Source organism: Plasmodium fragile (assembly GCF_000956335.1).
Source record: "Plasmodium fragile strain nilgiri unplaced genomic scaffold supercont1.87, whole genome shotgun sequence".
NCBI classification, from domain to species: Eukaryota; Apicomplexa; class Aconoidasida; order Haemosporida; family Plasmodiidae; genus Plasmodium; species Plasmodium fragile.
In genome coordinates this window covers 21,601-41,357 of record NW_012192667.1, presented here as the reverse complement: position 1 = coordinate 41,357, position 19,757 = coordinate 21,601, and the positions used below count along the sequence as shown (strand labels likewise).

Sequence of the window (19,757 nt, the reverse complement as noted above, 5' to 3'; positions counted from 1 at the left end):
TTTTTTTTTTTTTTTTTTTTTTTTTTTTTTTTTCCTTTAATTTTGCTTAGGAAAAAATCTTCTACAATTGACCCAAGTTCGATCCCTCCTTCATTGAAGCGTAAGGATGAGCAGTCCTGATCTTTCATGACCTGGTCACATGGAGAACTCAAACAACCTTTTCCTTCTTCTTCATCTGGGTATGCATCTTTCCTCATATTAAAGTGAGGTACGTCTTGCTTCAAATCATTAGTGACACTTTTCCTTTCCCTAGCATTCATCACTTGTCTTTCATTACATTTAAAAAAAAGTGGCTTCACATTTCTCGTGTTGGTTTCTTCTGTTCCCCACGTAATTTGTCTTCTCCTCTGAGGGGGCACATTACTACCTTCAATCTGCTCAATCGTTCGTGTGTGTGGATTCTCTATAAGCACCTTTCCCATGTGAGCACTTTCTAGTGCACTGCCGCATTCAGTTAAATCAGGATCACACCCCGATGTGCACTTGAATATGTGTTCCCCCTCCTGGTTACCACCAAAGAGGCTCCTTTTCAAATGAATCTGATTTATCCGGTGATCTGCCACGTATTTCTCTAAGTTAAGTGAGAAGGAAAATTTTCCGCAAGTGGGATCATTTCCCTTGTTTCCTCTTCTTCCTTCCTCGGCGCTTCCACTCTCAGCGTAATCTCTGGGCACTCCCCCCGTGGCGTGTTGCAGGTCTGCCTCTCTCCTCCGAACACTGCCACAGCTTCTACAACTGCTGCTACCGCTTAACCCTCCTAAGGGGAAGTCCAATTTATCCTCATAAAACGTCTGGTGAAATTTTTCCACGCCGTCTACACCGAGCGAGTCCGCTTCTGACATCTCCTCCATCCATTCCATTTTATCACTCCTTTCCCTCTTCACCGTGTGTACCGTTTCGGGTTCTATCCCTATGCTAGTTCTCTCCCTTGCTTCGTCAGTCCATTCCTCACACCCCCTCCTTATGCTTCTCTCCTTTTCCACCTCGACCTGGCATCTTCCTTTCTGAATAAGCTCCTCCAGCACAGACACCTCTTGGCCACTTTGCCCTAAAAAATGGCTTCTCTCAGGAACGGCGCTTCGTTGCATATCTTCTGTGAGCAGTACATTGCGAAGGGAGGGAAATGAGATGGCTGTTCCATCCTTCATTGCTTCATCACACGGTCTTCCTTTCTCTCTCTTTCTGATACTCCTTTTTGTACTCATTTTTGTGCGTACTTTGCTTGGGGGTATTTTTTCTAACCCATTCGTGGTGGGACTCTCGGGGGGGTCTTGTCCTCCAGGTGTTGAATCCGTTTTGCGAATTCTTCCTCCCTCTTGGTGGATATCACTCGGAGGAGAGGTCGTCTTGGATTCACTATTTGGCATGGCGCTGCTGACGTTGTTAGCTTCCTTGGCATCCCTGGCCCGCTTCTCCTTCTTGGGGGCACTGTCCCCGCAGTCGATCCCGTTAGCCAAATTTGCAAAGCAGTCGTCTTGTGTTGCAAGAAGAACCTCGTCCTTCATCCTGACCTGCCATTCTTTCTCTACTTTACGCAGACCACCTCCTTTCTCACTTCTAACCCGTTTAACCCCTTTAGAGCCTTTCTGAGTTTTGCCTTTTTTTTTCGTTTTTCCCCCCGGAACGGCTCCACAAAGTGCGACACTGCAGCCGCTTCGGGCCTTAAAATTGGAATTCCGTGTTTGGGGAGAAAATACACATCCTTGTCTCTCCCTCCCCACCACCACGTCGCACTTGTGTAGATTGCACGTTACCCTCTTCAGAGTTTTCCCCTCCCCATCAGTCTTTGTAAGTCCCTTTTTTCTTTTCTTCCTAATGAGCATTTGCAAAACAGCATATGATGATGGGATTTTTTTTTTTTTTTTTTCTTCGTCTTTTATATTCCCCTTGTCGTAATGGTGGATTTGGCAACTATTTCTTTTCACTTTTTTTTTTTTTTTTTTTTTTTTTTTTTCACTCCACGTGGAGTCACCGTTGTGATTAACTAAAGAGGAGGAGCTCTTTGCTGGGAGACCACTTCTTCCCTGCGCCTTTTCTCTTCCAGGTTGACATGCTGCCTCTTGGGTGTTATTACCCACATGCGGAGCCACCTTTTTACTCGTGCCGTTCGTTTGAACTGTGGAAGCGTCTAATGGGTATGTGTTCTCCTTGCCCTGATTTTTGGTAGAAAAAATTTTCTCGCAATGTTGAGGCGTTTTCGTTGATTGGCTACGTTTCTTCTGTCCTACAATGTTTTTTTTTTTTACTATCTTTTCATTTTCTTTTTTTTTTTTCTTTTTTTTTTTTCTCTCTTCCTTGCCCGTTGGGGAACCATATCCAGCCTTGTCCTTGTGTGTTGTGTCGGTCGACTTTGTGCCAATCGTGTTTGCAGTGGAATGCGTCACCCCTCGGCCAATGACAGAGTCCTCTGTGTGTAGATGCGGACGTTGGAGCACACCATCACTACCTTTCTTCTTCACAATTTTTCCTCTCCTCTCCTTCTCAAATGGGAAGTTGTCCCTGCTTTTAGAGTGCTGTTCAAAACGGTTCGTATCCCTTTTGTCCCCATTGCTAATTTCATGAAGAGTTTCCTCCCCTTCTGTGGACACTCCACCACAAGGATGATTTATTTTGAAGTTTTTTTTTAATTTCCCTAATGTTGTTCCTTTCATTTGAGATATTCCTACCAATTTGAGAAAGGCTTCGTTTTTGTTTCTTCCACCGCTGGTATTTATATGAAACTTATTATTAATCTTTTCTTTCGGTTCAAGGCAGGGTACTAGTGACACCTCACCACTCACTTTGTCCTCTACCACCTTCATCATGCTGTCCCGGTGACTCTCCTCACTCACCAAATAATTAAAATGCGAATTGTTAATGAAGTTTCTACTAGGACACTCCCAAAGGGACGCTGACGTCGAGTTGCTTCCATTCTCGAGGGTAAATGGATTTATATAAACCTTCTTCTTCTTCTCCTCCTCCTCTTTTTCACCTAAACAGGGTGCGATTAAATTTTCCGTATGATCACTTATGTGTGCATCGTTTGTGTTCTCATCTGTCTGCCTCTCCCCCTCATCATCACTCCTTCCATCTTGTTCAACACTGTGTGCACTTGTCCACAAAGAATGCTTTTTTATTTTTATTCCACTACTAAGTATGTGATTGTCCTTTTTGCGTCTTCCAACACTGATGTTGAAGTCAATCCCCTTCAAGATGGGTGCCCTGTTTTTATGTGAACAATTGTTCTCCATTTCGTGTTGTCCTAGCTGGGGGGTACACCACCCGATACACTGCTCATTTGTACGTTCTAGGTCGATATATTCATCTCCTTCTAATCCATGTGCCCCCTGCTCATCACCAACCACATCTCTCACGCAAGAAACATCTTTCTCCATCTGTTCCACCAGATGAGGAGTTCCGTTTTCTGCATTTACAAAATTAAAAGTGTGTAGCATGTTACCTTCCATACATGTGTGGCACTCTGTCTTTTGTCCCTCCCAACTGTTGGAGGAGGTGCAGCATCCCTGGTCTCGGTCAAAAATTTCCTTCAAATTTATTCTGTCCAGGTAGCCACCATTTGATTTCATCTTTTCTGAGTCTTGCGAAATGAGGAACAGGTCATCACTTATGTTTAGGTGATCATCGCTGTGGTAGGACACTTGAGAATAATTTATTTGTGGCTCCGCTTCGGTTACGTATTTGGGTACCTTGTGTGTTACTCGTTTAGAAGACTCTTTTTTCACTTTTGTGCCCACATGATCTTCCGCTGCACCAGGAGCAACCCTCTCATGGGGAAGAAGCCCTCCCATCCTCCTTAAATCTGCGTAGTTGTTACTGTAGCATATTTTAATGCGTAGGTCATTCGTAAGGATGAGGGGGTTCACCGACCTACTTTCCTGTTCAGCATTCAAGCTGTGTGATCTCCTCTTTCCCCTGACCACGGCTTCATTTACCCGAGAGCCGATCCATGTGATGGACTTGCTCCCCTGGATAGAGGTACCAGATGAAGATGGGACAGTCCCCATCATTATATCATCATCACTGCTCCATGTGTTGATCTTTCCATGGCTCCTTTCTCTTCCTTGTTCGCAATTCGTAACGTGGTCATATACACACGATGCGCCCACTTGGTAGGTGTTGCTTGAAAGGGGTGGGTGCAGCAACGAGCTGCTCTCTTTCTCACATTGCTGTGCCTCCTCAGGCGCATCCCCGCCATACGCGCCCAATTGGCTACCCACATAAGTGTAGACGTGCGTGTTCATAACGCCGCATCTCATCTCACGCTCCAACTGTACTGGAACCCTACCCCCTGTGCCGCTCCCCCCCAATTGTTCGTGGCTAGTCCCCCCCGAGAGTCTTTCTCTGACACTGCACAACAGTTCCTGGCGCTTGTCTTCTATGCGGCTTCTAACAGTGGCGCTCGAGTGGTTTTGTTCCCCTTTGCCCCTTTCTCCGTTCTCTTTTGTTTTGGACTTTCCTTTTTCGTTTTCCCTCCCTCTTTCTTTCATTTTCCCTTTCTCCCTTCTGGGACATCCTGGGGAGATCTCGCCCTTTCTCCTGCTCCTCATCCTTATGCAACAGGCTCCCCCAGCGAGGGGGCCATTCTTCCTACCACAGCTTCCCCTTTTTAAGTGCATCTTCTCTCTCCCGGTAATGTTTCTTCTAAGAGTGACACTCCCCATCCTTTGGCCAACTCCCCCCCTTTGCTCACCCTTTCCTGCTACGGGGTTCATCCTGCTCGGTGGTTTCTTCACCACATGTTTAATTTTGGTAGGCTCTATCCCCTTACTGGTAGCGCTTTTCACACTTGTCCTAATTTGGGGTTTTACCTTGGGGATACTTTTGACTTTCCCTATTGGAGTCCTCCTCCTGTGCACACTTCTCGAGTGAAACCCCTGTTCGCTTTTCTTCCATTTTGTCTCACCCCTTAGAGGAACACAATGGAAGGGAGGGTGAGGAGTTGCCACTCTACTGATCGTTTTTTTCACAAAGGACGATTTACAATTCTTTGTATCCTTAACGCATTCCTTAACTCTGTTAAGAGACATTATGGTTTTGTTCCATCCCTTCATGGTTACCATTTTACAACCTCTTTTTAATTCGCTCACGAGGGGTCCTTTCAGGTTATGTGTATCCTGTGTGGTTATTTTTCTCACGCTGGGGGCTTCCACTGACTTTTCTCCAAGTTTGTTTTTCTTCTTCACCTCGTGTGGGGTGCTTAGACACGGGGCCAGACGAGGGTTCAAATGATTACCTAAATGAATTCCCACTAGGAGTGTACCGTTCGAAGTGGCAAGCCTGTTTTTTTCCCACCTCACACACTTCTTCTTGCTTTCCATTTTGTCTTCTTCTTTTCTTTTCGCATCATCATTTTTGGCTTTTCCACAGGGGGTCATCTCGGTCTTCTTCAGTGGGTTTTTTTTCTCCAATCCCCTTGAGCTAAGCGACTTCGCCTCGCTCACCATAATCATGTTGGTCGCATCCCACTTCCATGTCCTTTCCCCATCAGTGTGCCCACCTTCCTTTGACCGAACATGTTCCTCCTCCTCCTCCTTGTCCTCCTCTTCCCATGGATCCAACTCGGTGATAGAAATGTTTGGACCTGAATTGACCTGCTGCCAGTAGGCATTCGCCTCCCTGGACCCCGACTCCTCTTCCTCGAGCTGCGCGTGGTGGTTGCGGATGCTACGTGCGGTCATGTCTTTCATTCATCTTTTGGGGGGCACAAAAAAATGGTATACAAAATGGACATACAAAAAAAAAGGTATACAAAAACAACGAACAAGTGGACACCGGCCCCAGTTGCGTCAACTCGTACAAGTGGGAGGAAACTTCACTCCCTCCTGTTGAGACAAAGTATTCCGCTGAGAAATCGCTTAAGACTTTCTCGAGGGAAAAATTGACGAGCTTGGCCAGGAAAGAAAAAAATAACAAAAAAAGAACAAAAAAAAAAAAAAGGAAGAAACGGAATGAACGAGAAACAAAAAAAAGCATTGCAGCGCGAACGTTCTTATGCCGCACGCTAACATGTCGCCTCTCGTGAGAGGGGGGCCACACTCCTATATTGTGAAAAAAAATGGGACATGCCATGGACGCACGCACAGACCAGTTGTGCACCCCGCGTCATTGATTTGTTCCGCGCGTTTCCCCCACACGGTGGTGGTTAAGCGCACTTGTGGTAACGCCAATCGCGATGATAATATCACAGCGACAGTCGCGGCGTTGGGACAGGAATCGTTACTAAGTGTCATGTTACCTCTTTGAACATTTTTGGGGGAGGGGGAGGAAAAAAAACGTCACCACATGTTGAAGGAACAGTAAAAAGAGTGCTAGGCGGGCATACACCCAAGTGGCAAACGCACAGGTGGAAATACATTCACCTCATTTTGTGCACCTTTTCACTGCAGCCGCACACGAATTGTAGGCCGTGGCGCGCCACAGTATTGTGAGGCGGAACCGAGGCGTGTTGCCACGCCAATTTGGGGGAGTGCCAGTTGTGGGCGCAAAAAAAAAAAAAAAAGCAGATTATATAAAGGGGGGACAACCCAAATGGAGGAAATTTGTGGGTAGGCAAAGCAAAATGAAAACAAAATTGGAGGAGCACAGTGGTAAGTCAGAAAAAAATAAACGCGAGTGAAAAGCAAAGTTGACACTGTTACAATTTTCGCATGTAGCGCGTACAATGCCTGCCCAAGTGGATGGGCCCCAACCGGCAGGAAAAAACGGTCCCCAATAAAAAATATATATATATATATATATATGTATATATGTTTTTTCCCCTTTTTTTAACTTTATTTATATATATATATTTTTTTCCTTTTTGATCCCCTGTTTGGACGCTTCAACAGACACTCCTCTCCTACCCCCGCAGCATCGCCAAGCAGAAAATGTAAGAAAAAAAAAAAAAAAAAAAAGGCTCCCCCCCCCCAAATTTTATTCGTCGCTCCAAATTTACACACGTTGCAATAAGCCTTCGCAACGGAGAAGATGAAAGGCAACAGAGATGACCCGATTGGGGCAAGCCCAGATGGGGATGACAAGGAAGGGGAAAGCCCCAAAGAGCATGAACGCGACCAAAGCGAGCGACAGTCAAACAAACGAAACAAAGGAAAACAAGTCGATCAACTAAGCATGGAAGAAACAGATGAAAACACAATCATCCCCTACTACCTGTCCAATCTACTAACTAACGCATCAAACCCAGTGGTCTTTATGGACATAAATCTGGGCAACCATTTCTTAGGCAAATTTAAATTTGAGCTGTTCCAAAATATTGTGCCCAAAACAAGCGAAAATTTTAGACAGTTTTGTACAGGCGAATACAAAGTAAATAACCTGCCAGTGGGATACAAAAACACCACCTTCCACAGAGTGATAAAGGAGTTTATGATTCAGGGGGGAGATTTTGTGAACTACAATGGAAGTGGGAGCTTAAGTATATATGGAGAAAATTTTGAAGACGAAAATTTTGATGTAAAGCATGACAAAGAAGGATTACTCAGCATGGCTAATAGTGGCCCGAATACAAACGGGTGTCAGTTTTTTATTACCACCAAGAAATGTGAATGGCTCGATGGGAAAAATGTCGTTTTTGGAAGAATCATAGATAACGATTCTTTAATTTTACTTAAAAAAATTGAAAATGTTTCTGTCACTCCTTATATTTATAAGCCAAAAATTCCCATCACTATCGTCGAATGCGGGGAACTGTAAGAGATGGGGGGGGGAGAGAGAAGCGGGCCAGTTACAGCGGCCTACTTCTCTCTGCACAGAGTTTTTACCCCGCACGGACGAAGAGAAAATCGTCCCTTTTGTTTTTTGTGTTTCTAACTTGGCTTCGCCTCGTTACGTTATATATCTTCCTTTTTTTTTTATTTCCATTTTGGAGCGGTGGCACCCTTCTAAAAGACGCAGTTGCAAACACCTTTTTAAGGTATAAATAGAAAAAGGAACAGTCAAAGTTCAGCTAACGCTTTATCTTATGTTAAAAGTACGCACACAAAAAAGGAACCAATGCAGGCACGTGCTGACACACGGAGCACCGGTTCGGGGTTGTACAAAAAAAAAGGGCATACGATGGGCGCTGCGCGGTAGGGGCATTTTATTCCTGCATGTGCCCTCGCTTTTTCACACACCCCGTTGCCTTAAAAATTAAATTTTAAAAAAAAAAAAAAGAAAACACACAGGAGAAGTGTACGCAAATTGGAGATTCGTACTACACGTACCCAAAGTTGTATGGATGGTACCCCTTTTGTGCATGTCTCGCCCGGGCACTATAGGCGTGGGCATTAATTGTTGAACCATTCCTTGGCCTTCAGAAATACCTCATTGCCAGCCGCAACGATATTGGACAGGCCCTCCCTTGCCGTCACCTTGAGGCCTTGTAAATTCTGAATCGTCTGTTCATCCAAATTCCACACACCCTTCCTGTTATTGACATTTCTATTAAAATATTGATCAGACGAAATGCTATTCGTTATATGTACATTTCGTATGACGTCGTCATCATTCTGGTGCCTCTCATCATAGAAGTACTGATCTGAACGTATGCTCTTGCAGTCTTTAAATTTGTTTAACTTGGAATCACTTGTTGGATTCAAATGGCTGTTGCCGTTAATACTACTACTTCCCATGGAGTTATTTCCTCCTATAGCGCGACCGCCTGGGTAACATAACTCCCCTCCGGGGGGACACCTCGTGTCATATCCTCCCACTTCGCTCTCGTTCCTGCCGAGACCCTGCACACCGCCATAACTAGCAGCGCCACTTCCTCCATGCATACTAAACGCCTCGTCGCTAACACCAGGGTGCGCACTCCTCCCGTCCCTTGCAGTACCCTTCCCGCTGTGCTCAAATATCGTATCATCAAAGTTGATGTCTATTTTTTTGGCCTTGAAATTTTTGTTGCAATTTTTGTACATCATTTTTTCTTCGATCATGTGTGTCGGCGTGAGGCTTCTGCTGGGGATACCACCCCTGACCTGACCACGACTTGCAAAGGCGCCGCCCGTCTCGTTCGCTTCTCCCCTAGGAAGTTCATTTGGACCCTCTATCTTCCTCGCGTCGTCGCTAACTAAATCGATTAGAGGCTTCGTGCCGGTTAAGCTGTTCATCTGGCTGACATTACCGCCATGTGCATCCGCCCCGTCATTGCGATATTTTTCTCCACTTCCATGCGTTAACAATGCCTCCTCCAACTGGCCGTCCAAATACATTTTATATTTCATACATGCATGAGATGAATAATCAATCATGCTAGTGCTATTGTTCATTTTTAAAAATTCACTTGCCTTTAAATTTCCTCCAAGACACATCCTAACCAACTGCTTCGCTGTAAACTTATCCATTCCTGTTGACCGCACAAACGATATGTGCGTCCCTAATTGTCTATGCTTACCTGAACAGTTCAGGCAAATAAATATGGCATACGTCAAAGACAGCCATTTGGGATTTTTATTACCGCAGTCGAAGCATATTTTATTTTCATTTTTGCTCAAAATGGCTTTAAACGTTTTGTCCTTTAGGCCATCCAGTACGTATCCCCTGTCGTCCTGTTCATATGCCAAGATCTCTGTAATCATGTCCTTCTTCATTGTTGCGTGTGGAGCATTAAATCAGTTTCCAGTCGTGGACGTTCAAAATCTAATTAATCAAAAATAGCTATCTGCACCAGAAAAAAAAAAAAAAAAAAATACGTAGACACATGTACAGCTGTAAACTCTTCTGTAAACACATACGTATACATATGGCACATGTACACACACCCATTCGCGCGCGCTGTTGCATACCTTTATAAACCTGTTTTGGGCAAATCTCCCTATACACAGTTTAATACACATATACATTCGAGCACCGCTGGGAGAAAACAGTTATGTGCTTTTCCACTTCGATGAGCCAGCCGCCAATGGTACACATATGTGCGTACACATTTGAGTCAAACAAACTGCACGTCGGGACATGTGCCACGCGATGGAGGAGGAGAATTTTTATGTACTTTTTACTCTTCAGTTTAGTTAAACTCCACAAGCATGTTTTCCCTTCGTATGTGCGTTTACGTCCACGCGTCTCTCGTCTTCTTTACGATCGTCTTGACAATTCGGTATACGTGAATATGTCTCCTTTTAACGGCTGGTTATTTTGAAATGCTTCAACTTTTTTGCAAAATGGAACGACGAACGTGTTTTTTTTTTTTTTTTTTTTCTCTTCAATTTTTGCGATTATAAAATGGGTACAGGTGATTAAATACAATGTAAAATGGTACATTCATGTCACCGCGCTGGGCGATTTATATTTAACCATGTAAGGTGCGCGGGCAGTTGCAGGCTGCGCATGTGCGTGCGTACGTGTTGTGTACGTATGTAACTATATGTTCATACCTGCACGTGTGTACTTTTGCATGTATCGTATGCGCACTTTTCCACGCCTATAAAAACGCGTCGCGTGGGGACTACTACATAACCATGTTCAGCGCGTAAGTGTGATCAAAATATTCACCTACGCCGGGGTGGTTACATGCCCATAATGGTATACGCGTACATAAAAGAAAAAGCGGAACAGTAGTAGTTGGTGCGCTCCACTTTCTGAGATCAACTGGATGCGCTTTCAAAATATGCATTTACGCAAAGCTGATTTTGCGAGAAAAAAAGCCTCCTCTCCTTTTTTCAACGCAGAGTTATTTTCCCTCTGTTCATTTACATATGCGTGGGGAGTAAAAAAAAAAAAACTAAGTTCAAAAAAAAAAGGAGGGATGAACTCAGGAGATGCAAATCGGAAAGCAATGATGAAAGGCAAATCAGAAAGTAATGATGAGAAGCAAATCAGAAAGTAATGATGAGACGCAAATCGGAAAGTAATAATGAGAGGCAAATTGGAACGAAATAAAAACATATACAAAGGAACAAATGTCGCCCATACAAAAATGTTTATCAAATGGTCATACATTTCATATGTAACTGTGCTTTGTCATTCACTTGCGCGATTGATTGGTGCCTCTGGATGGTACCACTCGGTAATGCTATGTCATTGTTCCTCATTGCATTGTGAAGCGTATATACAAAACGCATCGCTTTAAAAAAAAAACATTGCAGCGCAGGGGAGTTCACGCACTGAGCGAAGAGGGAGCGCGCACAAGCTGGGCGCCGGTAAATGAAAAAAAAAAAAAAAAACAATTAGCGCCAAAATTGTACTCCATACAAAATGCGCTCCAGAAAAATGTTCTTCACAAAATGCACTTCAAAAAATATTCTGCACAAAATAATACTTAATGCAACATGTACGACATCACCACAAGAAACACCATGTTACGAATTGTGACTGCCTTCCGATAAAGGTCAACAGCACAGTTCCTCCTCTCCTTTCGTAGGACCATCCCACAGCACAACATCACTTAATTTTTTCTGCGCAAGTTATATTTAGGAAAGGGCAAAAGCTACCTTTTTGCCTTGTCGAATTTTTTTTTTTTTTTTTTTTTTTTTTTTTTGGTGTGTGTACCTCCCCTGTAATAACATGCCCTTTTCTACATACAAAGGTTTGTTGTTTAATGTAAAAAATGCGAAACGAACAGGGGCAACCTAAACGGAGGACGGGGACATGTGCGACTCCCATCTCCCCTCCGGCATACATTTCAAACGTAAAAACCGCACCTTCAGCGTACCACGTGTAGGTGGGTACCTACACGTTAATGTTCATCCATGACACAAAACGGCAGTGCGTTTTTATTTTATTTTTCATTTGCATACCAGGTGTGCTAGTTCAGTTTGTGACGCACGGTCTCGCGAGGGGTCTCCCCGCCCAATTTATATAACACAATTGCACATGTACAGTTGATAGATGGGAAAGGGGCCCCCGCGTTTGTGTGACATCATCGCGCGTCCGTGGTAATTATTAATTATTATATGGGTAGCGCGACGAAGAGCTTGCGCTTTCGAGAAAATGGAGTGCACAAAAAAGGAGAAATAAAACTAAGGGGGCATGCTCTCAGGGACGGTTTACACAGTATGCAGAAACTTCAAAAAAGACTTGATTCCCTTGTTGAACTTCTTGTTCTCAATCAACTCGATGTCGTTGTGCTTGCCGCCTACAACCCAGTAGGGATGCACTTTCAGTTTACACTTTTCATAGAGGCTCTTCGGGAGGGGGAAAGTGGGGGAAAAAAAAAAAAAAAAAAAAAAATGAAATGAAAAAATTGTGTGTTACGCTTTTCTGGGACGCGGAAAAGGGACAAAAATAATCAACCCCACAAATGTGCGAATCAGTAAAACGAGTTAATCGTGGCGACTTTCACGCGTGGAACAAAACGACGCTCAGAATTTTGCCCACACAAAAAAGCAAGCGGGTGGATACACCCAGCTTTGTTACAAAAAGGAATCACACGTATCACATCCATACAGTGCAAGTTGCGCCATTTCCCCCTTTTTTTTTTTTTCTCCGTTCCGTTTTTACCAGTCCGTGATAAAAGGGGACTATCTTGTCGTCAGTGCCGTGGATGAAAAAGGCGAAGCAGGGAACCATGCCGATCTGGGAGAAGGAAAAAAGACATGGGTTTTGTGTTTTGGGGCCTTCCACAAGTACACCCATATGTACGTATATACATATTTACATGTGTATGTGTGCACGTCCTTCCCGTGCGACGCGGCACACGTGGAGCCATTTGACAGCAGCGTCGGAGTGGGAGCACCGGACATACCTTCTTTATGTTGCAGAAAGAATCGAACGGAAGGATAAACCGCGTTTTAAAGCAAATGTTCAGGATGGACATTAGGGCACTCTGCAGAATTATGCCTTTTACCTTTCTCGTGATGGCTATGTCGATCGCAGCACACGAACCTAAAATGGGAATAAAAAAAAAACAAACACACACTCCAATTTGCACGTGCGATTTTTACTCCGTTTTGTCATCCCCATCTGCAGCATGATAGAAGCAGTGCCACCCTCCGTTCTTTCTCATATTTCAAACCTATGGACTTCCCGTACAGCACAATGCTGTCTGCATTTATATTTAAGACGTGCACCATGTAGCTGCCGGAAAAGTGAAAAGAAAAGGCGGGGCGAATGAAGCGGTGCGGCAATCATGAGTACAAGTAGGGGCCCTTTAGAAAAAAAAAAAAAATATGACTTACTCATACACGGCTCTTCCACTTTGGTACATACTCTGTTCGTTAGGAGTTCCGGTGCTCTCTCCATATCCTTTTGTTTTGTTGTTGTTTGCGTCCCATTTTGTGAAACAAAAAAAAAATATATATATATGAATAGTTAAGGTAGGAAGGAGCATAAAAAGGTAAAAGAGGGTATCAAAATGTGGAAAATGTGGAAAATGCGCAAAATACGAAAAAAGCGAAAAATGTACGGCGTGATGGAAAAAAAAAAACGTGCGAGGCGCAGATCAAAGGTTTGCGCTTCCACGCGTATCTCCCACTCCGTCTTTTGGGCCTACCAGGGTAATCGTACAATAAAACGTTCACATTCCATATTTTGGACGTCTCGCGAAAATAATCATACAACATGTAGATGTTCTCACCATTGCCATGGCAGAACAAAATGGTTAGTGGGGCTTTCCTAAGGGGAAAAAAGGGAGCGTCAAGTTGTTAAGAGGGGGTGTGCCTCTGGCGACGGGCCGAAAAAGGGCACCCCGTAGTCACCACGAACTGCCCAATCGTGCACACACGTATGCATGTATGTATATATATACGCATGTGCGACGCACCTATTGATGAAGTGGGCAGCAATTCTGTCCCCGCTCTCCGTTTCAACAAAAATAAAATCCAAACGGAATTTTTCGTAGCACCCCTCGATGGGGTTATTAAAAATAAACCGATTCAGGCTGTTCCCCATAATGCCACTGAACGGAAGAAGACTTTTCTTTTCTCTCTCCGGGTCGTAAATACTGGTGCACACAATTGTGCAAAGTACACACAGTTGCTAATCTTCAGAGCTGTTTTCTTTTGCAAGTTCGAGTCCCTTTTGCATTGCACCCATCGTTATTTCGCAGTGCTCATAGTACAACGGGGTACATGCCCGGGGCAGTCAACATACCCATGCATGTATGTTTCTACCAACGTACGCACATGCGCATGTATCTACCCACATATGTATGCACACAGGTATGTGGCAACTCTCTCTCGCGTGCGTACATCTAGATGCTACACAATGAGCACTACGCACCAAGCCAACACTGCCACAAGCTACACAGGTGTTACACCGTTAATTTTGGCCCAGAAATGCGCTAGAATACCTCCACTTACAAATCATCCAGGCGTTAAAATGTATACATATATATATACATACACTTAGTAACAGAAAACAAGTGCACTTCCTACCGATCTAAAACAAGAAAACACTCGATTTTTAAAAAGTTAGGAAAACCTGGAGTATAGTTGCACCTGCATCGGGGGAAACCCTTTCGTGCGCAGCTTGAAGAAAAAATATGGCATTATAAATCTTAAAACAGCTACGAAGAATAGAAGTACACATTTTCTCGGCAACGATGAGGAATTCCCATTTTGTTCAAAATTGCTATGTATTTATTATGCATCGGATCGAGAAATTTTTTGTGCATTCAGTGAATACTACACTGACACATATATATATGTATACACCAAGAAGAAATTAAAGAAATGTGCGAATAAGCACTAGCCGTGTGGTACACCCTCTATGCTAACATTGGATTGACGCTCTTCTTAAAGGGTCACGAGCGCATGTGTTAACGTGTAAAAATGAGTATAAAATAAAAACGCAAAAAAAAAAAGGAACAAAGAGGAAAGAAAAGCACAACAAATGTGCACATAACTTCACGCATAACTGCAGCATTCTTCCAACTGCTGGCAGTACTTAGAACGAAGAGCAATATAATTTTCGGAAAATTTTCACCATCCCTGCACACTTATGACACCACGAGGGTAATTTCCGAATTTAATTTGTTTCTCCGATTTATTTCAAAGTTAAGAACAGCGCAAAAAAATTACCCATTTTGTTAGGCAATACCAAAATGTATACAAAGCGATGGCCCCTTTTCTAAACGCCCTTCTTCCTTTGATTTTGTACTTTTAAAACTTTGCTGGAGTTTGCTCTTCCCTTTTTATCCCTTTCGAAACTGAATTCATAAAGCCGCATTAGCGTTGTGACTGTGTCCGTATTCAAAGGTGTGGGTAATTTCTCATCTCAAAGTTGCAACCCAGGTAGCCAGACAAGCAGGCAGAGAGGGTGCGCATAAACATGCCAATATGAGCAAGCCATTTTTTTTTTTTTTTTTCCAAAAATTACATGACTCGTTCATGACATTTTTGTGAAAAATATGATACGTGCAGGTAAAACGACACGCCGCGCCATCAGGAAGCCAAAATGTTGCTCAATCCGTTGTCTTTTAGGAAAAAAGGAAGGGAAAGATCTATTTTCATGTTGGCACAAAAAACAGCCATTTTCATGTTAAAAAAAAAAAAAAAAAACTACCATCGCAGCATTTTTTCCTAGCACATGTCAACAACAATCCCACGTGGTGTGCGCAACGTCAACGTTCTGATTGTGTGTTTTGCAAAAATGGAAATCAAGCGGAATACATATGCGAACGCACATACGTATGTTGTACACGAGTACGTTTGAAAACTGGAAAAAGCGGTTCCAATTTTAAGGCGTGGAAGCGTAAACTGTGAAAATGTTCTTAAAAAAAAAAGGCCACCATGTTTTTCTTTTTTTTTACAAAATTGTGTGTGCAATTTTTGAAAGTGTAAAATATTTCTACAACATGCACTTACGCTTGTTGCTTCTTTTTTTTTTTTTTTTTACACGTAAAGTGGAACTAAAATTTCTACAATGTTTGCCTTCCGCAGTACCAGCAACGTGCACAGATACCTACGCATTTTTCGTCCTTTTAACGTGATTGAAAAAATAAATCTTCAAAAAATATTTTTAAGATTAATTCGAATGGGTCTTTTTGTTTTATGTATGCGCTAGAGCATTCAGCAGGGGATGATCTGCACAACAGCATATTGCCATTTGTGTTGCACAAACGCGTGAGCGCAGTGCATTTTTTTTCTGTGAATTTTTGTTTTGTTCCTCTTCCCCGCAGTGTACACACAACCTGCTTCTTTTGCCTTTTTATTTCTATTTTGAAGCTGCCCCCCATAAGTTTGTTTATTGGAGGCCTCTTTTGAATTACACTCTGCGGCATAATTAAATTAAATGAAAAAAAAAAAAACGAGTACACATTAACTTTGCAAACGGCCACACGCACGTATGCATGTACCTTTCTACATAGACAGAGAGATAGATAGACGCACACACAACTATCACTACTTTCAAAAAAAAAACAACTCGCTAAGGTGTACTCGAATGAGAAGCAACCCCAGCAAAGCTGACATTTAAATCACCCAAGCAAAAAAGAAAACAAAACTCACTCTAGTATGAGGGCCGCGCATCCACTGAAGTTCCCCGGGGGCCACTTCATGTTCCCAAAAGGTCCTGCTGCCCCAGTAGGAAAACCGAATGATGAAAAGGAGAAATATGGAGCTAGCCTAAATAACCAAAGAAAAATGAAGGAGCCATATGAAGGCGTAAAAAATAACAGGTATGAATATTTAGATGCTAGCCACTTGGAAATGCTGGACCTGAACAAGAACATTCAGCACATCCTACCCAAGCCCGTGAAGCCATCCTTAAATTTGGAAAGTCTATGCAAAGAGACGAATGCCATACTGAGGAATAGCAGAAGGGCCAAGGGCGCCGAGCTGCACCCCGTGTCGCAGCAGCAACAACATCAGCAACAACATCAGCAACAGCAACCGTGGCAACCGCACCACGCGCAACAGCCGTTGTACCAGCAACAACCGCTTCAGCCGGGACCAGAGCACAAAAACGTAAAACACCTGTATGAACTGGGGCTGCCCCAAATCATAGGCACGTACATTCAGCCACTAAGCAAAAACAACGAAGGTGTAAAGGACTCTCTAGGAAATAATCCATTCCCCCTGGGATCGACATCCCCCTTTTTCCAGCCACCCAAGTATTTGCCCAAACAGATGCAGCAATCCACCAACAAGTTTTTGCCCCTACAGTTAAACAATGAAAGAAAAAACTTATATGGACTGCCGTCTTACCTAATCCCTGAGGACAAACCTAAAAGCTTGACAGTCACGGTTGTGCCAAATAAGGACAAGGACCTTCTAGAGAAGGAAGCAAAGCAATTGAAGTTATTGCTGGACAGTTCGTCTCAAGGAATTGTTAACTCTACCCCCGATTATCAAAAAATTATTTCCTACTCCATGCAGTCCAGCATTGATGATGGGAATACAAGCGGGGGGAGCCACTACAACTGTGGAGATAATGGCAGCCTCAGGAATGGACACAACGACATAGAGAGCGACTTCAGCTTTGGAAGGAACGAAGATGTGAGAGACGAATTTTCCGGCGAACACGACGCGGAAAATGATAACGACGATTCCTTGTTTAATGAGTTATATGATGCCAATAATGTCACGCCTTACGGAAAAGCGAACGAAGGGGGGGTCAGCGATGCACGTGGTGATCACGAACGCGGTTATCACTCACAATTAAGCGAGAAGCATCATGACAGGGTGAATAAAAATGCGATTTATAAAGGAAGGAGCGTTAATAGCGCACTGGGTAATGGGTCGGATAGAATTAGTGCATTGGAGAGGAAGGAACAAAATGGACCAGGTGGACATACGCAAAGCGAAAACGGGGAAGACGGTAATAATAACTCTCCTGACGGGGTCATGAGACAAGTGAACAAGGTCTCACCATCGAAAAAAACCCTTCTGGCTAGAAAAAAAGAACACAGTGAAACTCCCTTGAAGAACCTTGAACCATCTACCTGCTTTAGAAATCCCAAAACGTATGTAAATATACGTTTAGGGAAACCCAAAAAGTTTTATGTGACCAACAGTTCTGACCCTATTGATAAAAAACTGAAGGATTGGCACAACACGCATAATAGCCAAGTAGGATGGAAGAAAAGCCGGAGAGGTGTTTACACCTTTGGCAGGACGGAAGTTGTTCTAAGTTTGGTTCACGACAAAATTATTGTTAAAAATATTAACGGCAAATACGTGAAGGATAATTTGTTGAGTGTCGAAAAGTTCGTCTCACTGAATGAGTTGTTTGAGCTCCATCGTGAGCAAACTGATAATCTGCTCAAGAGGAAAGCGGCTCAAACTTTCCTATTTTAAAAGTGGTGAAAAGGTGTAGTTTTCGAGTTGTGCCTTGTTCGCAGGGAAGCGCACAAGGGGGGGAATGTGTTTTGTGTGTGTATGGCTGGGTCGCCTGTTTTTGCAGCCCTCCCCTTTGCCACGCCCCTTTCCGAGTATACCGATAGAAACACTGTTTATTTTATTTTATTTTTTTTTTTTTGCTCTACCCACAAGCACGCCATTCGGTGGACCCCTCCACAATTGTTTATTTTGTTATTTACTTTTACTTTTCAAATTGTAAATTTGTGCCCCGCTGGGGTGCGTCTGTCTAGGTGTACATTTGCCCACGCGTGAGCACAAGTTGGCCCCTTTTTCTGGCCCACACGAATTCGTGTTCATCTGGAAGAAAAAATAAAGAATTGTATATTTAAGACTTTGCAAATTGGGAAGAGTTTTATCTGAAAAGATATTCTTTCTTTTTTTTTTTTTTTTTCCCTTGTAACAGTTTTTTTAAAAAAACGGGTTGTGTGTGCAACTAGCGCAAATTTTCATTTACCGTTTAACGCAGCTGAACTTAAAACTGTTGTCTAAACATTTGACGCATTTTAAAGGTGGTGTGACGTTTTTTATAAAGCGCGCCTTTCCGGATGAATATGCACAATGGATGGAGAGCTATAATGCCCTGTTGGTGCGCTCTACATGACAGTTTAAATAACGCGTGGCAGGGGGAAGATAAACCCATGCTTATACTAAGCATATGTTCTTAAAACAACCTTAGTTGCATAATTCTGCAAAGGGGTACTTTTACCCCATTTTGTGATGAATAACACAATTCCTCTTCACCCAGTCCATGCGACGCACATGAACGTTTTAAAGTTCCATGCTACGAAACTTCATTTTGCGTGTGCAAAAAAAATAGGCTTGTTCGGCTATTTTAACATTTGCGCCCATTTGCAAAGTTGCTACCTACATAATTGATATAATTAAAAAACAAGAATTGTCCCTCTTCACGTATTTTTTTATAAATAGCTAAAATTTATATCGAATGCATCAGTCACGTCGTGTTAAAAAATACAGAATGATTCTCCATGTGTAATCGCATAAGTCGCTCATGTGGCATTCTGCTGTGCGTGTGTTTATGTAACAATTTTTACGAGATAATTAATTTGAGAAACACCATTTTTGTTTTTAGCTTTTTCGCTTTTTTCTCTTATTTTTTGTGAGCTTTATTTTATTTTTTTTTTTTTACTTTGGAGGGTCAAAAAGTCAAGTGTAACGATGTACGATTGTAGTGTACCGCGTAACATGTTGCGTCTCTTATCGATCTGCAAAAATGCGCGTTCACGAGAAATGCTGCATATGTATAGGTGTACATGCATATGAAGGAGTATAAGTGTGTATATACGTACAAACCATATGTGCTTGCATGTAAAACATTAGCAAATTCGGGAAGCAAAAAATTCGAAAGTGCGATTATTTACCCTCCAAGCTAATATTTTCGCTTTATCATGCTTAAAAAAAAAAAAAAAAAAGTATACACCAAAATGAAGTGTTGCATGTTCAGGCTTGCTACTACCAGCGGTAAATAATAACAACTTTTATACGTGGTATTAGCCAGAAAACCATAATATATATATA

At 42.8% G+C, this 19,757-nt stretch overlaps 5 protein-coding genes across 5 annotated transcripts in view; 2 read left to right on the top strand and 3 right to left on the bottom strand.

Annotated features, from left to right (window-relative positions):
* Positions 1–5,678, bottom strand: part of AK88_04998 (uncharacterized protein) — a gene marked incomplete at both ends in the record, with an annotated part of 9,722 nt that extends 4,044 nt beyond the window's left edge. The window contains one exon of the mRNA XM_012482602.1: positions 73–5,678. Coding sequence (XP_012338025.1) covers positions 73–5,678 — 5,606 coding nt within the window. The remainder of the gene's footprint in view (positions 1–72) is intronic.
* A 1,288-nt stretch (positions 5,679–6,966) lies between these two features.
* AK88_04997 (uncharacterized protein) lies at positions 6,967–7,692 on the top strand (the record flags this gene model as incomplete). The annotated part of the gene is made up of 1 exon (XM_012482601.1): positions 6,967–7,692. One exon carries the CDS (start codon positions 6,967–6,969, stop codon positions 7,690–7,692), a length of 726 nt encoding a protein of 241 aa, XP_012338024.1.
* A 575-nt stretch (positions 7,693–8,267) lies between these two features.
* Positions 8,268–9,572, bottom strand: AK88_04996 (uncharacterized protein; the record flags this gene model as incomplete). Its single annotated transcript, XM_012482600.1, has 1 exon — positions 8,268–9,572. The coding sequence occupies one exon, from the start codon at positions 9,570–9,572 to the stop codon at positions 8,268–8,270; it is 1,305 nt and encodes a 434-aa protein (XP_012338023.1).
* Positions 9,573–11,966: 2,394 nt separating this feature from the next.
* On the bottom strand, positions 11,967–13,809 carry AK88_04995 (uncharacterized protein; the record flags this gene model as incomplete). The annotated part of the gene is made up of 7 exons (XM_012482599.1): positions 11,967–12,104; positions 12,421–12,495; positions 12,665–12,804; positions 12,935–12,996; positions 13,098–13,164; positions 13,412–13,533; positions 13,682–13,809. 7 exons carry the CDS (start codon positions 13,807–13,809, stop codon positions 11,967–11,969), a joined length of 732 nt encoding a protein of 243 aa, XP_012338022.1.
* A 2,564-nt stretch (positions 13,810–16,373) lies between these two features.
* AK88_04994 (uncharacterized protein) lies at positions 16,374–18,158 on the top strand (the record flags this gene model as incomplete). Its single annotated transcript, XM_012482598.1, has 1 exon — positions 16,374–18,158. The coding sequence occupies one exon, from the start codon at positions 16,374–16,376 to the stop codon at positions 18,156–18,158; it is 1,785 nt and encodes a 594-aa protein (XP_012338021.1).
* Positions 18,159–19,757: the final 1,599 nt, after the last annotated feature.